We start from the raw sequence: 13,702 nt of genomic DNA, 5'->3' as shown, positions 1-13,702 counted from the left end.
TAACGTAAGTGCATTTTCTATACCCTAACTCTTATAATTAGTATGAGTACCCTAATCCACATCCAGTAAGATCGAAAACCCGACAGCCAGAAATGTTCCAACGCAAAAGCAACGGCTTTACGTGCGGTACGATGCACGGCCATGTACACACTTGATGAAAAAACCAATCACTTTTTGTGCTTCCTACCTTGGTTTTGAACAAATTCAAAAATATTTATTCAATATGAAAGTGTTATTATTTACACTTGCTTATTGATAGTCGAAAATCTTAACGGAAATTAATACCTCGGACCTACAGGCGAAAAAACTCAGATTTTTTTTATTTCTACAAAATACCTGATAGAGCTGAGATGGCCCAGTGGTTAGAACGCGTGCATCTTTATATTATATTATAATTCATCTCGTGCTCGGCGATGAAGAAAAACATCGTGAGGAAACCTGCATGTGTCCAATTTCATCGAAATTCTGCTACATGTGCATTCTACCAACCGGCATTGGAACAGCGTGTTGGAATATGTTCCAAACCCTCTCCTTAATGGAAGAGGAGGCCTTATCTCAGCAGTGGGAAAATACACAGGTTGTTACTTTACTTTTTACAAAATACCTACATCACCAGTCATACAGGTGTGCTAAAGACAATTTAAAAATTAAGGAGCAGTCAGAAAACAAACACAATAATGAAACAACTATATAAAGTTATATTCACAACATTATATTCTTGTAAGATTTAAATAAATCACATATTCTAGTACAAAGATATATAAGATATCTCACTTCTGCATAGACAACTGTATCAATCAAAATTTTATATAAGTAGACCGAATTGTACATATTATACAAACAATTAAAATATATTTAACAACATTGTTATAGGATGTTGATGAAATTATATAAAAAAATACATTTAGGCTGTTATAATATAAACATTAAGGCGTGTGTACACTGAGGATTTTTTGAGTATGAAACAACTATACAAGCAATGAATTGTCTTTAGGATAGCAATTAAAGCACTGCCAATCAGTTACAATCATAAAATGTCTTATTATACATATTGTATGGACTCAGTGCATCAGTATGAAACACTGAAGTAAGCATCACCAACAGATTTAAGCGACAAAACCACTGAGACAATGTTTTTATATTTTTCAAGCCTTTTTCCGCCACTATCCGTCAATTGAAATAACAATTCCAAAAACGTAAGGAGAGAAAACCTGGCAACCTAAAAGAGCCCAGGTTTAACCTCGAGTATCGCAGACCGCTGCATCGCTCCACAAAATATTCAATATCTACTAAATTAATTATTTTTTCGACCTGGGTCTTACGTCGTTTCAATCTTAAAAAAAATACAGACGAATTGATAACCTCCTCGTTTTTGAAGTCGGTTGAAAATGGATTTTTGAAGCCGTCACAGTGGTGTTGTCCCTGAAATGCTTTCCAATTCACGGTGTTTACACTTCTAACATCCCAGTCCACAGTCTCACATACAGATCTTGCTACTATCTGACGTAGAGCTCTTAACACGGCGTGACGTCACAACGATCGAGAGATACAGGTGTGACAAAGACGACGATAGTCGCGCATGCGCATTACACATATAACATGCAACAAAATATGTTTCAAAACTCAAGGGGAGGGGAGGCCTTATCCCAGCGGGATATTTACAGGCTGTTGTTGTTAAAGACGAGTCGAGATGGCCCAGTGGTTAGAACGCGTGCATCTTAACCGATGATTGCGGGTTCAAACCCAGGCAAGCACCGCTGATTCATGTGCTTAATTTCACTTTATAAATCATCTCGTGCTCAGCGGTGAAGGAAAACATCTTGAGGAAACCTGCATGTGACAAAGTTCATAGAAATTCTGCCATGTGTGTATTCCACCAGCCCGCATTGGAACAGCGTGGTGGAATATGTTCCAAACCTTCTCCTCAAAGGGAGAGGAGGTCTTTAGCCCAGCAGTGGGAATTTACGGGCTGTTGTTGTTGTTAAAGCATCAAAACATTTGAAAGATGTAATTAATATTGATTTATCCCTCGATCGCAGCGCCATCTATATTCTATAGTCCTAACTATCTGAATTCTGTTAAGTCGCAAGACCTTACCATGCCTTTTCACAACCACATAGATACTTTTCACCGTATATTATGTCTATAATATAGTTTCCCTTTATATCATAAATATTAAAATGACGAAAGTATGAAAATATGTGATCAGTAATCTTTAAAAGTTACTTTTACTACAATTATATTTTTATTTCAATATAATCTAATTCAATTTTTTTTAATTCAAATCAAAATATCGTAAACGCTAAAATTCATAAAAGTTTTTCAAAATGGCGCTTAATTTTGCCATAATAAGTAGACGTTAGTTACTCTTATCATAGATTTCAAATAAGTACACTCAATAATAAACAAATATAAATAAGGCGATTGCCTAAAATCATTCTAATGCTTGGGAAATAATTTATGCTCGGTTCCGATATTTAACCAATCGTTATTGTAAATCTGGTTTTATTAACGATACGCTTTTATAGACACGATTTAAGCGGAGGTGGCTCAGTGGTCAGAACGCGTGCATCTTAACCGATGATTGCGGGTTCAAACCCAGGCAAGCACCACTGAATATTCATGTGCTTAACTTTTTTTTACCTTACAAAGGTGTACAGTTATAGATAGATTTGTATGCAAACTCTTGTAGGATTTTCGACAAAGCAATTTCAAGCGGGATGTACCTTATTTTCAGCTAGTATGTAATGTATCCAATGTCCCAAACTTTAAGTATGAGGCATAATAAGATTATCTCATATATTCATAGCGTAGGCCGATTTTTGTTCCAGTGCTTATGGGACGATGGCTACATATAAAAAATCGGTTATGGTCTCATTTTAAAGAGCTCCATTCGTTTGCAGAAAATTAAAGAATATTAGTGACTGCAATTTATTCAATTGTCAAAATTTAACAAAGAATCCATTTATAGAGAGGAAAAAGGACCAAAGTCCTGAAAAAGTCTTTTGAAAAAACGATGTCATATAATAATTATATAAAACCTGCCATTATGACATTAAGACACAACGCTTCAGACAAACCTCTGTGAAAGAATTACTTGTCTACAAAATAATTGAAATACAGATTTTTATTATATATAGATATATATGAATAACAAATTTCAGTATTTATATTACAACATAAATGTACATCATATTTATTAAATTACACGAGATACCTTATCAAGAGAAACCAGCCTTACATAACAATCAAACAGAAATCGCCGATGGCCGTTTTAAATCTATGTGCTATTTAATGCAATTACAACTTTACTACACAAGAAATAAAGTTCAATGTTGTGTTTAACTTTTCTCCTCTTCCTTCCGCTTCCCCTCGCCCGTTTGTTCCGGCCTGCGTCCGAGGAGATCCCTTTTCAGACAGCACTTGTCAGTCTGAAACGATTAATTTGACATTAATTAGACATAAGTTTCAATATTAAGGAACAACATAATGAGCCTGTTATTAATGGTATATAAGTAGGTTTGGAGCTTATGGAGCATTTTTTTTATGGAATAGGTTGGCGGACGAGCATATGGGCCACCTGATTGTAAGTGGTCACCATGACCCATAGACAATGACGCTGTTAGAAATATTAACTATTCCTTACATCGTCAATGCGCCACCAACCCTGGGAACTAAGATGTTATGTCCCTTGTGCCTGTAGTTCTGGCTCATTCACCCTTCAAACCGGAACACAACAATACAGTATACTGTTGTTTAGCAGTAGAATATCTGATGAGTGGGTGGTACCTTCCCAGGCGGACTTGCACAAAGCCCTACCACCAAGCAAAAGCAAAAATAGCATACGACAGCGAAATACACATGTGGCAGAGTTACATTGAAATTATACACATGCACATTTCCTCAAAAAGTTTTGCTTCATCGTTGAGTATGCGATGAATTATCAACACAAATTAGGATGAACATAATCTAACCAAAAGGCCATCTCGGCTAATAAAGGCATACATATTATATGGCTTGTAATAGTAGAAAAAAGAAAATTAATAGCCCCTATGAAGATTCACGTGTACTTATATACCGGCTGACTCATTGTGTCAATGCGACTAGAGTCTCTGTATCCTGAGAATACGCTAGGATTTGTACACTTCACGGTAAAGTGGTCCAACGATTTTGTGACGTGATTGGTCGTAAAATCAAACATTTAATTCGTCGTTCAATTTCTAAAATATTTTCAATTGTAATTTACGACCTCCAATTGGCTGACACGTAACTGTAAATTTTGTATATATATCGACGCATTTGATGTGAAGTGTTCTTTTACTCAAGAGTAGTACAGCAGGGCAAGTACCGCTACAGGTATTTCGTTTTGAAAGATAATAAAAAGCATATTTACGGAGTCATTGTCACTGGATTCGTCCGTGTCACTGGATGTGTCCGTGTCGTAGTGTCCGAGGCCGGGTAACACGCCCACGCACCGCATGGCGCCCAGCGTCTCCCCCGGGGACAGGCCGTTCTGGTCACCACTGGAATTATGGAAAGTAGGCTATTTGAAATCCATTTTATATTATTTAGTAGAGAATAAGGAATAATAATAACAATATGAGACAACATCACATACATTACTCTGATCCCAATGCAAGTAGCCGAAGCACTTGTGTTATGGAAATCAGAAGTAACGACGGTACCACATACACCCAGACCCAAGACAACATAGAAAGCTAATGGTAATCTACATTGACTCGGCCGGGAATCGAACCCGGGTCCTCAGAGTGGCGTACCCATGAAAACCGGTGTACACACCACTCGACCACGGAGGTCGTCAAAAATCCAATGAAAGTAGATTATTTTTAATCCTAGTACATATTTGCCGAAAAATATATCAAATATTCCATATTTAAATAGCGCGCTAAATCCTCGGTTTCCATGGACGCCAAGAGGGCCCAGGTCCACCGGGTTTACTCACTAAAAAACCAATGGTACCCTCAATGGCATGCTACCGTGACTAAACCAATACCAACCTGCTATTGTGGTGGACAACTCCATTCTTGGGTGGGGGCGAACCCTTCTCCTTATCGCCGTCCATGTCACTTGCTTTTCGCTTCCTGACTACAACCTGTAAAGTTATAATAATAATAATAATAATAATAATCATTTATTTCAGACCATAATTTACATAGATCCATATAGTGTTAGTAAAAATAAATTAATTAATCTTAATACCTAAATTGGTAAGTAAGTTCACAAAAGCAATTTTACTTAATTATTTATGTATGACATTTTTTTTAAACTAATTTTAAACTATTCTAGAAGTACATGATTTTAGTTATAGAAGAATGTCAAAATTTTCCTATAAGTAAATTTAAAAATTTTAAAGGCTTCATCACATATTATATGTATCTTGTTAGTCAACTGTTTCATAGTCCTTGCATTGAAACTCAGGTTGTGACATTAAAAAGTTTTTATTTTTGTGGTTTTTTTTTATTAAGCTTGGAAGTTGTAATCATTTCTATGCCTACAAAAAATGGAAGTCTGAAGACGAGGCTGCATCTGAATTATATCCTTTGTCATTCCACAGAATTATAAGAGTGAGCAAAGAGTGCACAGATAATAGAGCATACTGTAATATCTTCTCTTCAGTTGAAGAAAACATCCTAGACCGAAGTCTTTGAGTAAAACATGTATATTGTGTTGTATTTACCCCTTGTAACTTATTCTTCTGTGCTTGAGCTGTGGTCTGTGTGCTCCTTGCGGGGGCGAGTTGTGCTCTCAACCGCGTCAATTCCTCACTTTCCGCCAAATTCGAGACTCTTTCCCTGCAATTAACATATGAAAAATATAGAACATATTAACTTTACTAAAAAACCTCGCCTCATTGCCTCCACTGGTGACAGGAGGGCTGGTTCGTTTTTTGCCCAGAGGATCGGAATTGCGATTCAACGGGGAAATGCTGCTAGCATTCTTGCCACCATTCCACGCGGTCAAGATTTATACAGTAACCAGTTTTAGTTCATATTTGTATATATATATATATATATATATATATATATATATATATATATATATATATATATATTTAATCATTTAATGTTGTTAATTCTTATATCTAATAAAGTATATTATGATATTAAAAAAAAAAAACTAAAAGAAAAAATTTAAATTACTAACATACTTTTCTCTTGGAATGTAGATTTCGATTTAAACATTTTAAATAAAATCTTACAAATTAAATGACATAAAAAAATTAATACAGTCCTTTCTATACATTATGTATCTGTGGTAATCAAGTGATACCAACTTAACGCCTATGCGTCATTCAAGTATTTTCTTTTGTTTCAATTATGTGCAACTAACCTGAATTCCTGCATCTCCTTCTTTTCTTCAATACTGATTTGTTGAGCAACTTCAGCTTTAGTGCGCTCCACGAGGTCAAGGAAACCAACTTCGTCGTCATCCAGACCTCTGATCATATTCTCTGGAAGTTCAATTAATATTTTTTACTACCTATAACTATTCAATGAACTGACAAAAAATAATAAAGCTGAATCTGCTCAAAAATAACATAAATGCTGCTGAAATTATGTGAAAGGTTTTGGGCTTAAAAATCAAAATAAACTTTCTTCAAGTGGGCTTTTACAAGCACTTTTGAATCGTCATTTAACAATTAAGTGAAGCTACCACCGGTTCGGAAGGTAGATTCTACCGAGAAGAACCGGCAAGAAACTCAGTAGTTACTCTTTTTCAACATTTAAAAAATACAATCATATTAGTTAAATACAATTATATATGTATGTAATGTATCCTGCCTGGAAGTCAACAGGTATTAATTCCAAGCTTTTTTTATCATCTACAAAATCTTGTATAGAATAATATGCCTTTTTTACCAATGTATTTTTTGTAAACGATTTGAATTTACGAAACGGTAAAGTTAAAAATCTACTTATATTAAATGTCACATGTTTAAGGCTAAGCCTGAAGGGAAACAGCAACTCATAAGGTTATACCACATCTTTAACTATGATGTTATATTAACAAAAACATATGAAACTATTGCATACAGTATCATAATACATCATAAATAATGTATGATGATATTAAATTCAATATTAATATATACATATCTTGCTTGTAAGCATACTCAAATGTACAGTCAGAGTAAGAAAACCTTCGTCAGTTTTCAAACTCCTTTATCAAGTCTTAAACTCTTAGTACCTTTTGGATCTAAACATTGAATCATTGAAACGCAATATGTAATTCTCGATCGGTAAAGCAGATTATCGCTCATACTGAGCACACGAAAATAGATCGTAAGGTGACGAACCTTTTCTTACCCCGACTGTACAAACAATGGCAACTTATGCAATCTTTAATGCAATCTGTGATTTGCTTAAAATCAATCAGTTTTTACATTAGCATGTAGGCAGGCTCAAACCATTGCTAGCTTTTCAATATTAAAACTGTGAATGTTATTTAAGCTTCTACTGCATTGCTTGAATATATTGTGTGTTTAACAATAAGCAATATAAAAATAACCCTAATAAAACAAAAAGTAGTGTTCTGCGTTCTTTTGACCAGCTTAACCAGTGCAATTTTAACTGCATGGAAAAACTTTGTGGTAGGGCTTTGTGCAAGCCCATCTCGGTAGGTAGCACACACTCATCAGTCATTCTACCGTCAAATAACAGTACTCAGTATTGTTGTGGTCCGGTTTGAAGGGTGAGTGAGCCAGTGTAACTACAGGCACAAGAGACACATCTTACTTCCCAAGGTTGGTGTCACATTGACAATGTAAGGTTAATATTTCTTACAGCGTCATTGTCTATGAGTGATGATGACCACTTACTATCCGTCCGCAAACCTATACCATAAAAAACAACTAGATCCGGGAATCTAAACTAACAAACTTACTAAGTTTATGTGCCTCCTCAAATTCTGCCTCTTTCTTCAGTCTCTGTTCTTCTAGCCGCTGGAACAGTGGCCGATTGTCATATACCTCCTCTGGGGCTTCTGTTTATTAGAAAACAAATTGTTCTTAGATATTATCATAAACTTTATTTTGTATGTAAACTTGATAAAAATTATCTCTATTAGTTATAGTATGACACAACTTAGATGTAGCATTGGCAAAATTCGTAAAACCAATCACAGCCCAATTGAGTATGCTATTCCCAATTATCAATATTTATTTCTCACGTGAATATGATCTTTACACAAACGTGATAACTTGTAATATCATATTACCCAACATATTTATCAATTTGACACGTCGATTTACATACAGTTGTTTTCTCGGGTTGAACTGACGAGAGCATCTATAGCGACGAATAGTGTCGAATGGCGCGATAGGGAGCTATTTCTATAGGTCATATAAAATGGCAATAATTGGTTACATTTTCATTTCATTGCATTTTCCGATGCTACATCTAATTTGTGTCGTGCTGTAATATTATAAATGTGAAAGAATGCACGGATGTATGTTTGTAAATCAATTAACTATCTAAATTAAATTGATAATAGTCTGTAAAAATAGGCCTAAAACTTGCTCGTAATGGTATCACCACTGATTATAGATATCAGCACTGAGATAAATTAATCAACCTGTACATCACTGATGAGAAATGAATCTAAAACCTATTGGTGGTAAAGAGGTCACACATAGATATTTGCACTATAATGGATATCATCACAAATGCCCCGACATCCATGGATTCCGATATATATTTATTGAGATATAATTAGGCGGTTTGGGAAATGGGCTCACTGATGATATGTGGTCACCACCCAGTCGTCGGTGATGTAAGAAACATTAATCATTCTTTACATTGAACAACTCCAATCTTAGGCATTTTGATGTTATTGTTAGTTTAATTATTTGAATAAATATATTCTTTTCATTTATAAATTTTAAGTTTACTTTTGAATAGAACTTTCACAAAATTTTATTTTCAATTATTTTTACCGTTATATTGATACACTACACTTAATATAGGAATTAATTTTATAACATAAAATTAATATGTATTATTATATGCATTTATTTGAAGATTGAAGTTATATTATTTGACTGGGTAGTATTGAATCTTGAAAAAGAGTTATTTGACTGCCTTGTTGGTTCGTCGTAATAATTTCTACCGTCTGAGCATGTTGTCAGCTTACTTGGTTTTTTGGTTAGATAGGTCATAGTGGACTATTTGTATTCAATATACTTCCATAACAAATAACATAAGATATTTAAACTGTCGTATATACTCACAAATGAAATTTAATAATCATAAATTCTTATAAATTTGTTACAGAGCACAGGTTACAACTTTATTCCAACATCTAAGGGTCGCCTGAAAGAGGTTCCTTGTAAAATCAATAAGTAACTCTTTGTTTATGCTTAATTTTTTTATATGTTTAATAACTTTTCATGTGATATGTGTGCAAAATACATTGAAACACAAAAAAAAAACTTAAATATAAAATCTTCTATGAACGAGCAGTTACGTAGAGAGGTAGTGAAAAATATATACGTTTTTATTATTAAAATATACGTTTTGAAATATGGTGAAAAAACACACTTTGGGCCGTGAAATATATCTATCACCTTTTGGTTGATCTTCAGTCCGTACTTTTTCCCATTCTTCCTGACGTCGCCGTCTGGCCTCCAATATTTCAGACTCTGATATGAAACCGGAACTCATATTTAATATTTGCAAAAAACAATTGTATTTAAGTCGATAATCGATGATTCGATGGTTGATAAAATTTACAATCACACTTTTGACAAAATTTCAAACTGACAACTTTTGTATGTGTTATCGTTGTTAAAAATTATTTTATTAATATACCATTCGGATGTAGTAGATACGTATTTTAGGGTTAATATAATTCTGTAAGAAATTATTATAATTTTTTAGAAATGGAGTAAATGGAAAATATGTAAATTCAGTGTTTTTCTTAGTGCTATCTTATAACTGAATTAATATTTTACCTGTATCATATTTAAGTGTTCCTGTCAAAACCTTTCATAACTGTAAAGTGGTAAGTTTACGAATATCGGTAGTAATAATCTTATGAACGAGATAAAAAAATAGAATAAATATTAATTAACCTAAAACGTTAAATATTTTCTTAAAACTTAAGTTTTTAGTCAGAATGTAAACTATACTTTCGTTTAAATAAAACTACTGTCCTTCGTCTTCTATTAACTCAGTAAAAAAGAAACTTCGTAAATGCCATTTTGTAATTTTTGTATGCAAAATTGCATTTTTCAGTTCTGTGCCGGTCATAACTTTTTACATAAATTATTACAAAAGCTAACTTTCTATTGATTTTAGTGTCTTATTAATTTTTAAATTATAATATATCATGGCAGACCCGGATAATGTTGAAAATAATGCAATTGAAGAAACAAATGAATATGTGGAAAATGGTACAAATAAACTTATCGTTAAGTGTAAATTTTGCGGTTCCAAAATCTTGGATAAAAAGTCCGGGAAATACATGAAACAAGAGGTTAATATTATAATTTTATAATTACAATTTTTTTTTGTATGAAATTTATGTATTGGAATTAAAAGTTAGGTTAAAGTCACCTATCATACAGTAATTACAAATTTAAAAAAAAACAAGATAAAAAAATCAAATATTTAAAATAAAAGTAAAATGAATGTTCCGTGAATAAGTGTTCAATTTTTATCTTACTAATTGAGAAGTGAATATATTATTTATTATATGTATTTAGAAATTAACTACATACTTAAATATGTTTTCATTTCAATTCCAGAAAGATCTACCTCTAATGCAACAGGACACAAGAAAAGACACGGGGATTCAGAACGAAAAAGTTAATGAATTCTACCATGTTGAAAATATGTATACTTTTGAAAACATAGGTTTTACGCACACTGTGGATAATTATAAGTATTTAAGCTGTGCAGATTGTGACGCTGGTCCTGTAGGATACTATGATATGAACACTAAGCATAGTTATGTTGCATTATCTAGGGTTAATCATGAATAGGATAGTGTATGACAATTATTTATCGAGATTTGCTTATATTTCTTTAAGAAAAAAAAAATATAATAAGATTGGAACTGTACAGATTATATATTTAATGTATTCTAAATTACAACTTAAAAAATATATTTCAAAAAAAGATTAAAGTGGTAATATTATTATTTAATTTATATAATTTAGCAAATACTTCATAATAGTAGTTTTGCTACTGTATTTTTTTATAGTGTTGTTTAATATTTTTGCTCATTTGTCATTCCAAAAAATATAAAGCATTTTTTATATAATATATGAATGAGATAGGATTAAATGTTATTTATATATGTGAATCCTGTAGCGAATACATTGTATAGGAATGCACAATTTATAAGAAAAGTACATACTTGTTATTACTTGTGAACAATCCATATAATCAAAGATATGCTAAGAATATTGAAAATATTTAAATATATAATTCATTTTAAGTCATCATTGTGTGCATGTCTTTGTCAAAAAAGTTTAATTAAAAAAGAAAATCAACAACAATTACAATAAAATTTGGATTTTGATAATTAAAAAAGAAATATGTAGTGCTTTGAAAAATAAACCTCAAGTTTATATATACAATATTCATTGTCTCAATAATGATTTGAAAGAGATTTCATTGATTTGGCATGATTTCTTTAAAATATATTATTAAATAATAACAATATTGTATCATTATTTCATGTTACATATTGCTATTTAAATAAGAAATATTGTAATATGTCATATTTCTAAATAAAAATAACTTAAATTATTTTACTGTAATATTCAAAATATCTAAGACGTTTTTTATAAAATGAGTTTTGCAAATTACTTTTGTATAAAAATGTATTGAAATTAAATCATATGATCTTCTCATTTGTTTCTTTATTTATGACCTTGTAAACCAATAATTGTAAGATTTTATTTTTATTTACAGTTTTCTTAAAGTAGTGACATCTTTTAATTCTATACTTTTTTGTATTAATTGTTTATTTAGTAAATTATTGATAAATTTTGGGCTAATAATTATTAGAAATATATTAAAAAATAATTTAAAGAAATATTTATTCACGTTTTTACAAATTCCAAGAATGACTAAATTAATTCTTATGAGTATTAATAAAGAGATACACTATTTTCTCATATTAAATAAAATAGAATTACACTTTCGTAATGTTACGCTTATTCAACCAAACAGTCAACGTTTCCGTGGTGTAGCGGTTATCACATCTGCCTAACACGCAGAAGGCCCCCGGTTCGATCCCGGGCGGAAACATATTTTTACCGTTCTATTTCACCACATTTGTTTATTTATTTTTATGAGATAAATTATTAGGTATTTTGTAATTTATTTTTTATATTATTATTAGATTCTGTTATTTAAATCTTACAATCAAGCCATGCGTAGGGTATCAAAAAAAAAGAATTAAAATAGTCGGATAAACCTTCCTATCTAAAATAACTAAATAAAATAAAATAAATACCTATTCATATAAACAAAATTCCCAGTCATCTACATTCAATTTGTGACGGAAATCCTTCAAAATCTGTTATTTTAACCAACAGCAACAAAAAGAGGAAAGTTTGTGTTTATTTTTTAACTACTGTTATCTAAAAATCCCTAAAGCAAAATATATAGAGGACGGCCATCGCAATGATTTTAGAGTGTAGAAATAACACATAAACCGGTTCCCCCCCAGGGGTACGGGTAGGTACCTTGCTCAATGTTTTAAATTCGTGAATAAAAAGTTATATGACAGCTTAGTTCCTAAGGCTAGTGGTGGCTTAGCTACGTAAGGGTTCGTTAATATGTCTCATGCCAATATGTGATGAAGTCTGATCGTCCATTCACGTGTAATATTTAAATCTAAGGTTGGTATATATTTATTCCTTCTTAGATTCAAATGAAGTGGCACTTTTATGCATTAAATACTATTAACTATTTATTTATTTGTTGGTACGTATTTATTTTACTTGGTGATAGGGATTTGTGCAAGCCCGTCTGGTTAGTTACCCCACTCATTAGATATTTTACTATCAAACATCAGTACTCAGTATCGTTGTGTTCAGGTTTGAAGGGTGAGTTAGCCAGAGTAATTACAGGCACAAGGGACATAACATATTAGTTCCTAAGGTTGCTGGCGCATTGGCGATGGAAGGGAAGGTTTAAGTTTCTTACAGCGTCACTTACCATCAGGCCTATAAGCTCGTCCGCCAAACAAAGCTTAAAAAACAGACAGTTTCAAATAGCAATTGTTAGGTTTAGCAAATTTATACTCAGAGATTCATCTCAACAGTAGCTTTCACCGTAACGTAACCTCATCCACAATTCACTTGAATGAGAATACAACTACTGTTTGATTGCTGTTCTGCAAACATTGACTGTTATACAACCAACCATTCAAACCTTACCTCAGGCATATAACATGTTGAATGGTGTATTATGTATTCAACAAATATGAATATGTTAATTTACTGTTTGTTCTTAAATAATGATTTTGTATGTTATATATTTGATTTGTTTATGGTTATGAGTTTTTAACATTTATTATATTGTTTTAGGAATATAACAAATTATTAAAAAGTAGTAAATTTGTCTTTGTCTAAATATATTTGATTAGTATAGATATATGAAAATTGATAGTACTCAGGTAGGCTATGCCTGAGATGGGCCTCTTAATAAGTAAGCGTTTTTTT

The 13,702-nt window shown here is 32.1% G+C and overlaps 1 protein-coding gene and 1 non-coding gene across 2 annotated transcripts; one reads left to right on the top strand and one right to left on the bottom strand.

Annotated features, from left to right (window-relative positions):
• Positions 1–2,785: 2,785 nt before the first annotated feature.
• Positions 2,786–9,794, bottom strand: LOC124540293 (PSME3-interacting protein). Its single transcript, XM_047117767.1, has 7 exons — positions 9,587–9,794; positions 7,906–8,004; positions 6,352–6,472; positions 5,699–5,813; positions 5,019–5,113; positions 4,394–4,523; positions 2,786–3,431 (listed from the first exon to the last, which is right to left on the bottom strand). Exons 1-7 carry the CDS (start codon positions 9,681–9,683, stop codon positions 3,342–3,344), a joined length of 747 nt encoding a protein of 248 aa, XP_046973723.1. The 5' UTR covers positions 9,684–9,794; the 3' UTR covers positions 2,786–3,341.
• Positions 9,795–12,208: 2,414 nt separating this feature from the next.
• Trnav-aac lies at positions 12,209–12,281 on the top strand. The gene has a single exon. It is a non-coding gene; the product is annotated as a tRNA-Val (tRNA).
• The last annotated feature ends 1,421 nt before the right edge of the window (positions 12,282–13,702 follow it).

This window comes from Vanessa cardui, chromosome 24 (genome assembly GCF_905220365.1).
Source record: "Vanessa cardui chromosome 24, ilVanCard2.1, whole genome shotgun sequence".
In the NCBI taxonomy this organism is placed as follows: Eukaryota; Metazoa; Arthropoda; class Insecta; order Lepidoptera; family Nymphalidae; genus Vanessa; species Vanessa cardui.
This window is presented reverse-complemented; position numbering and strand designations above follow the sequence as displayed.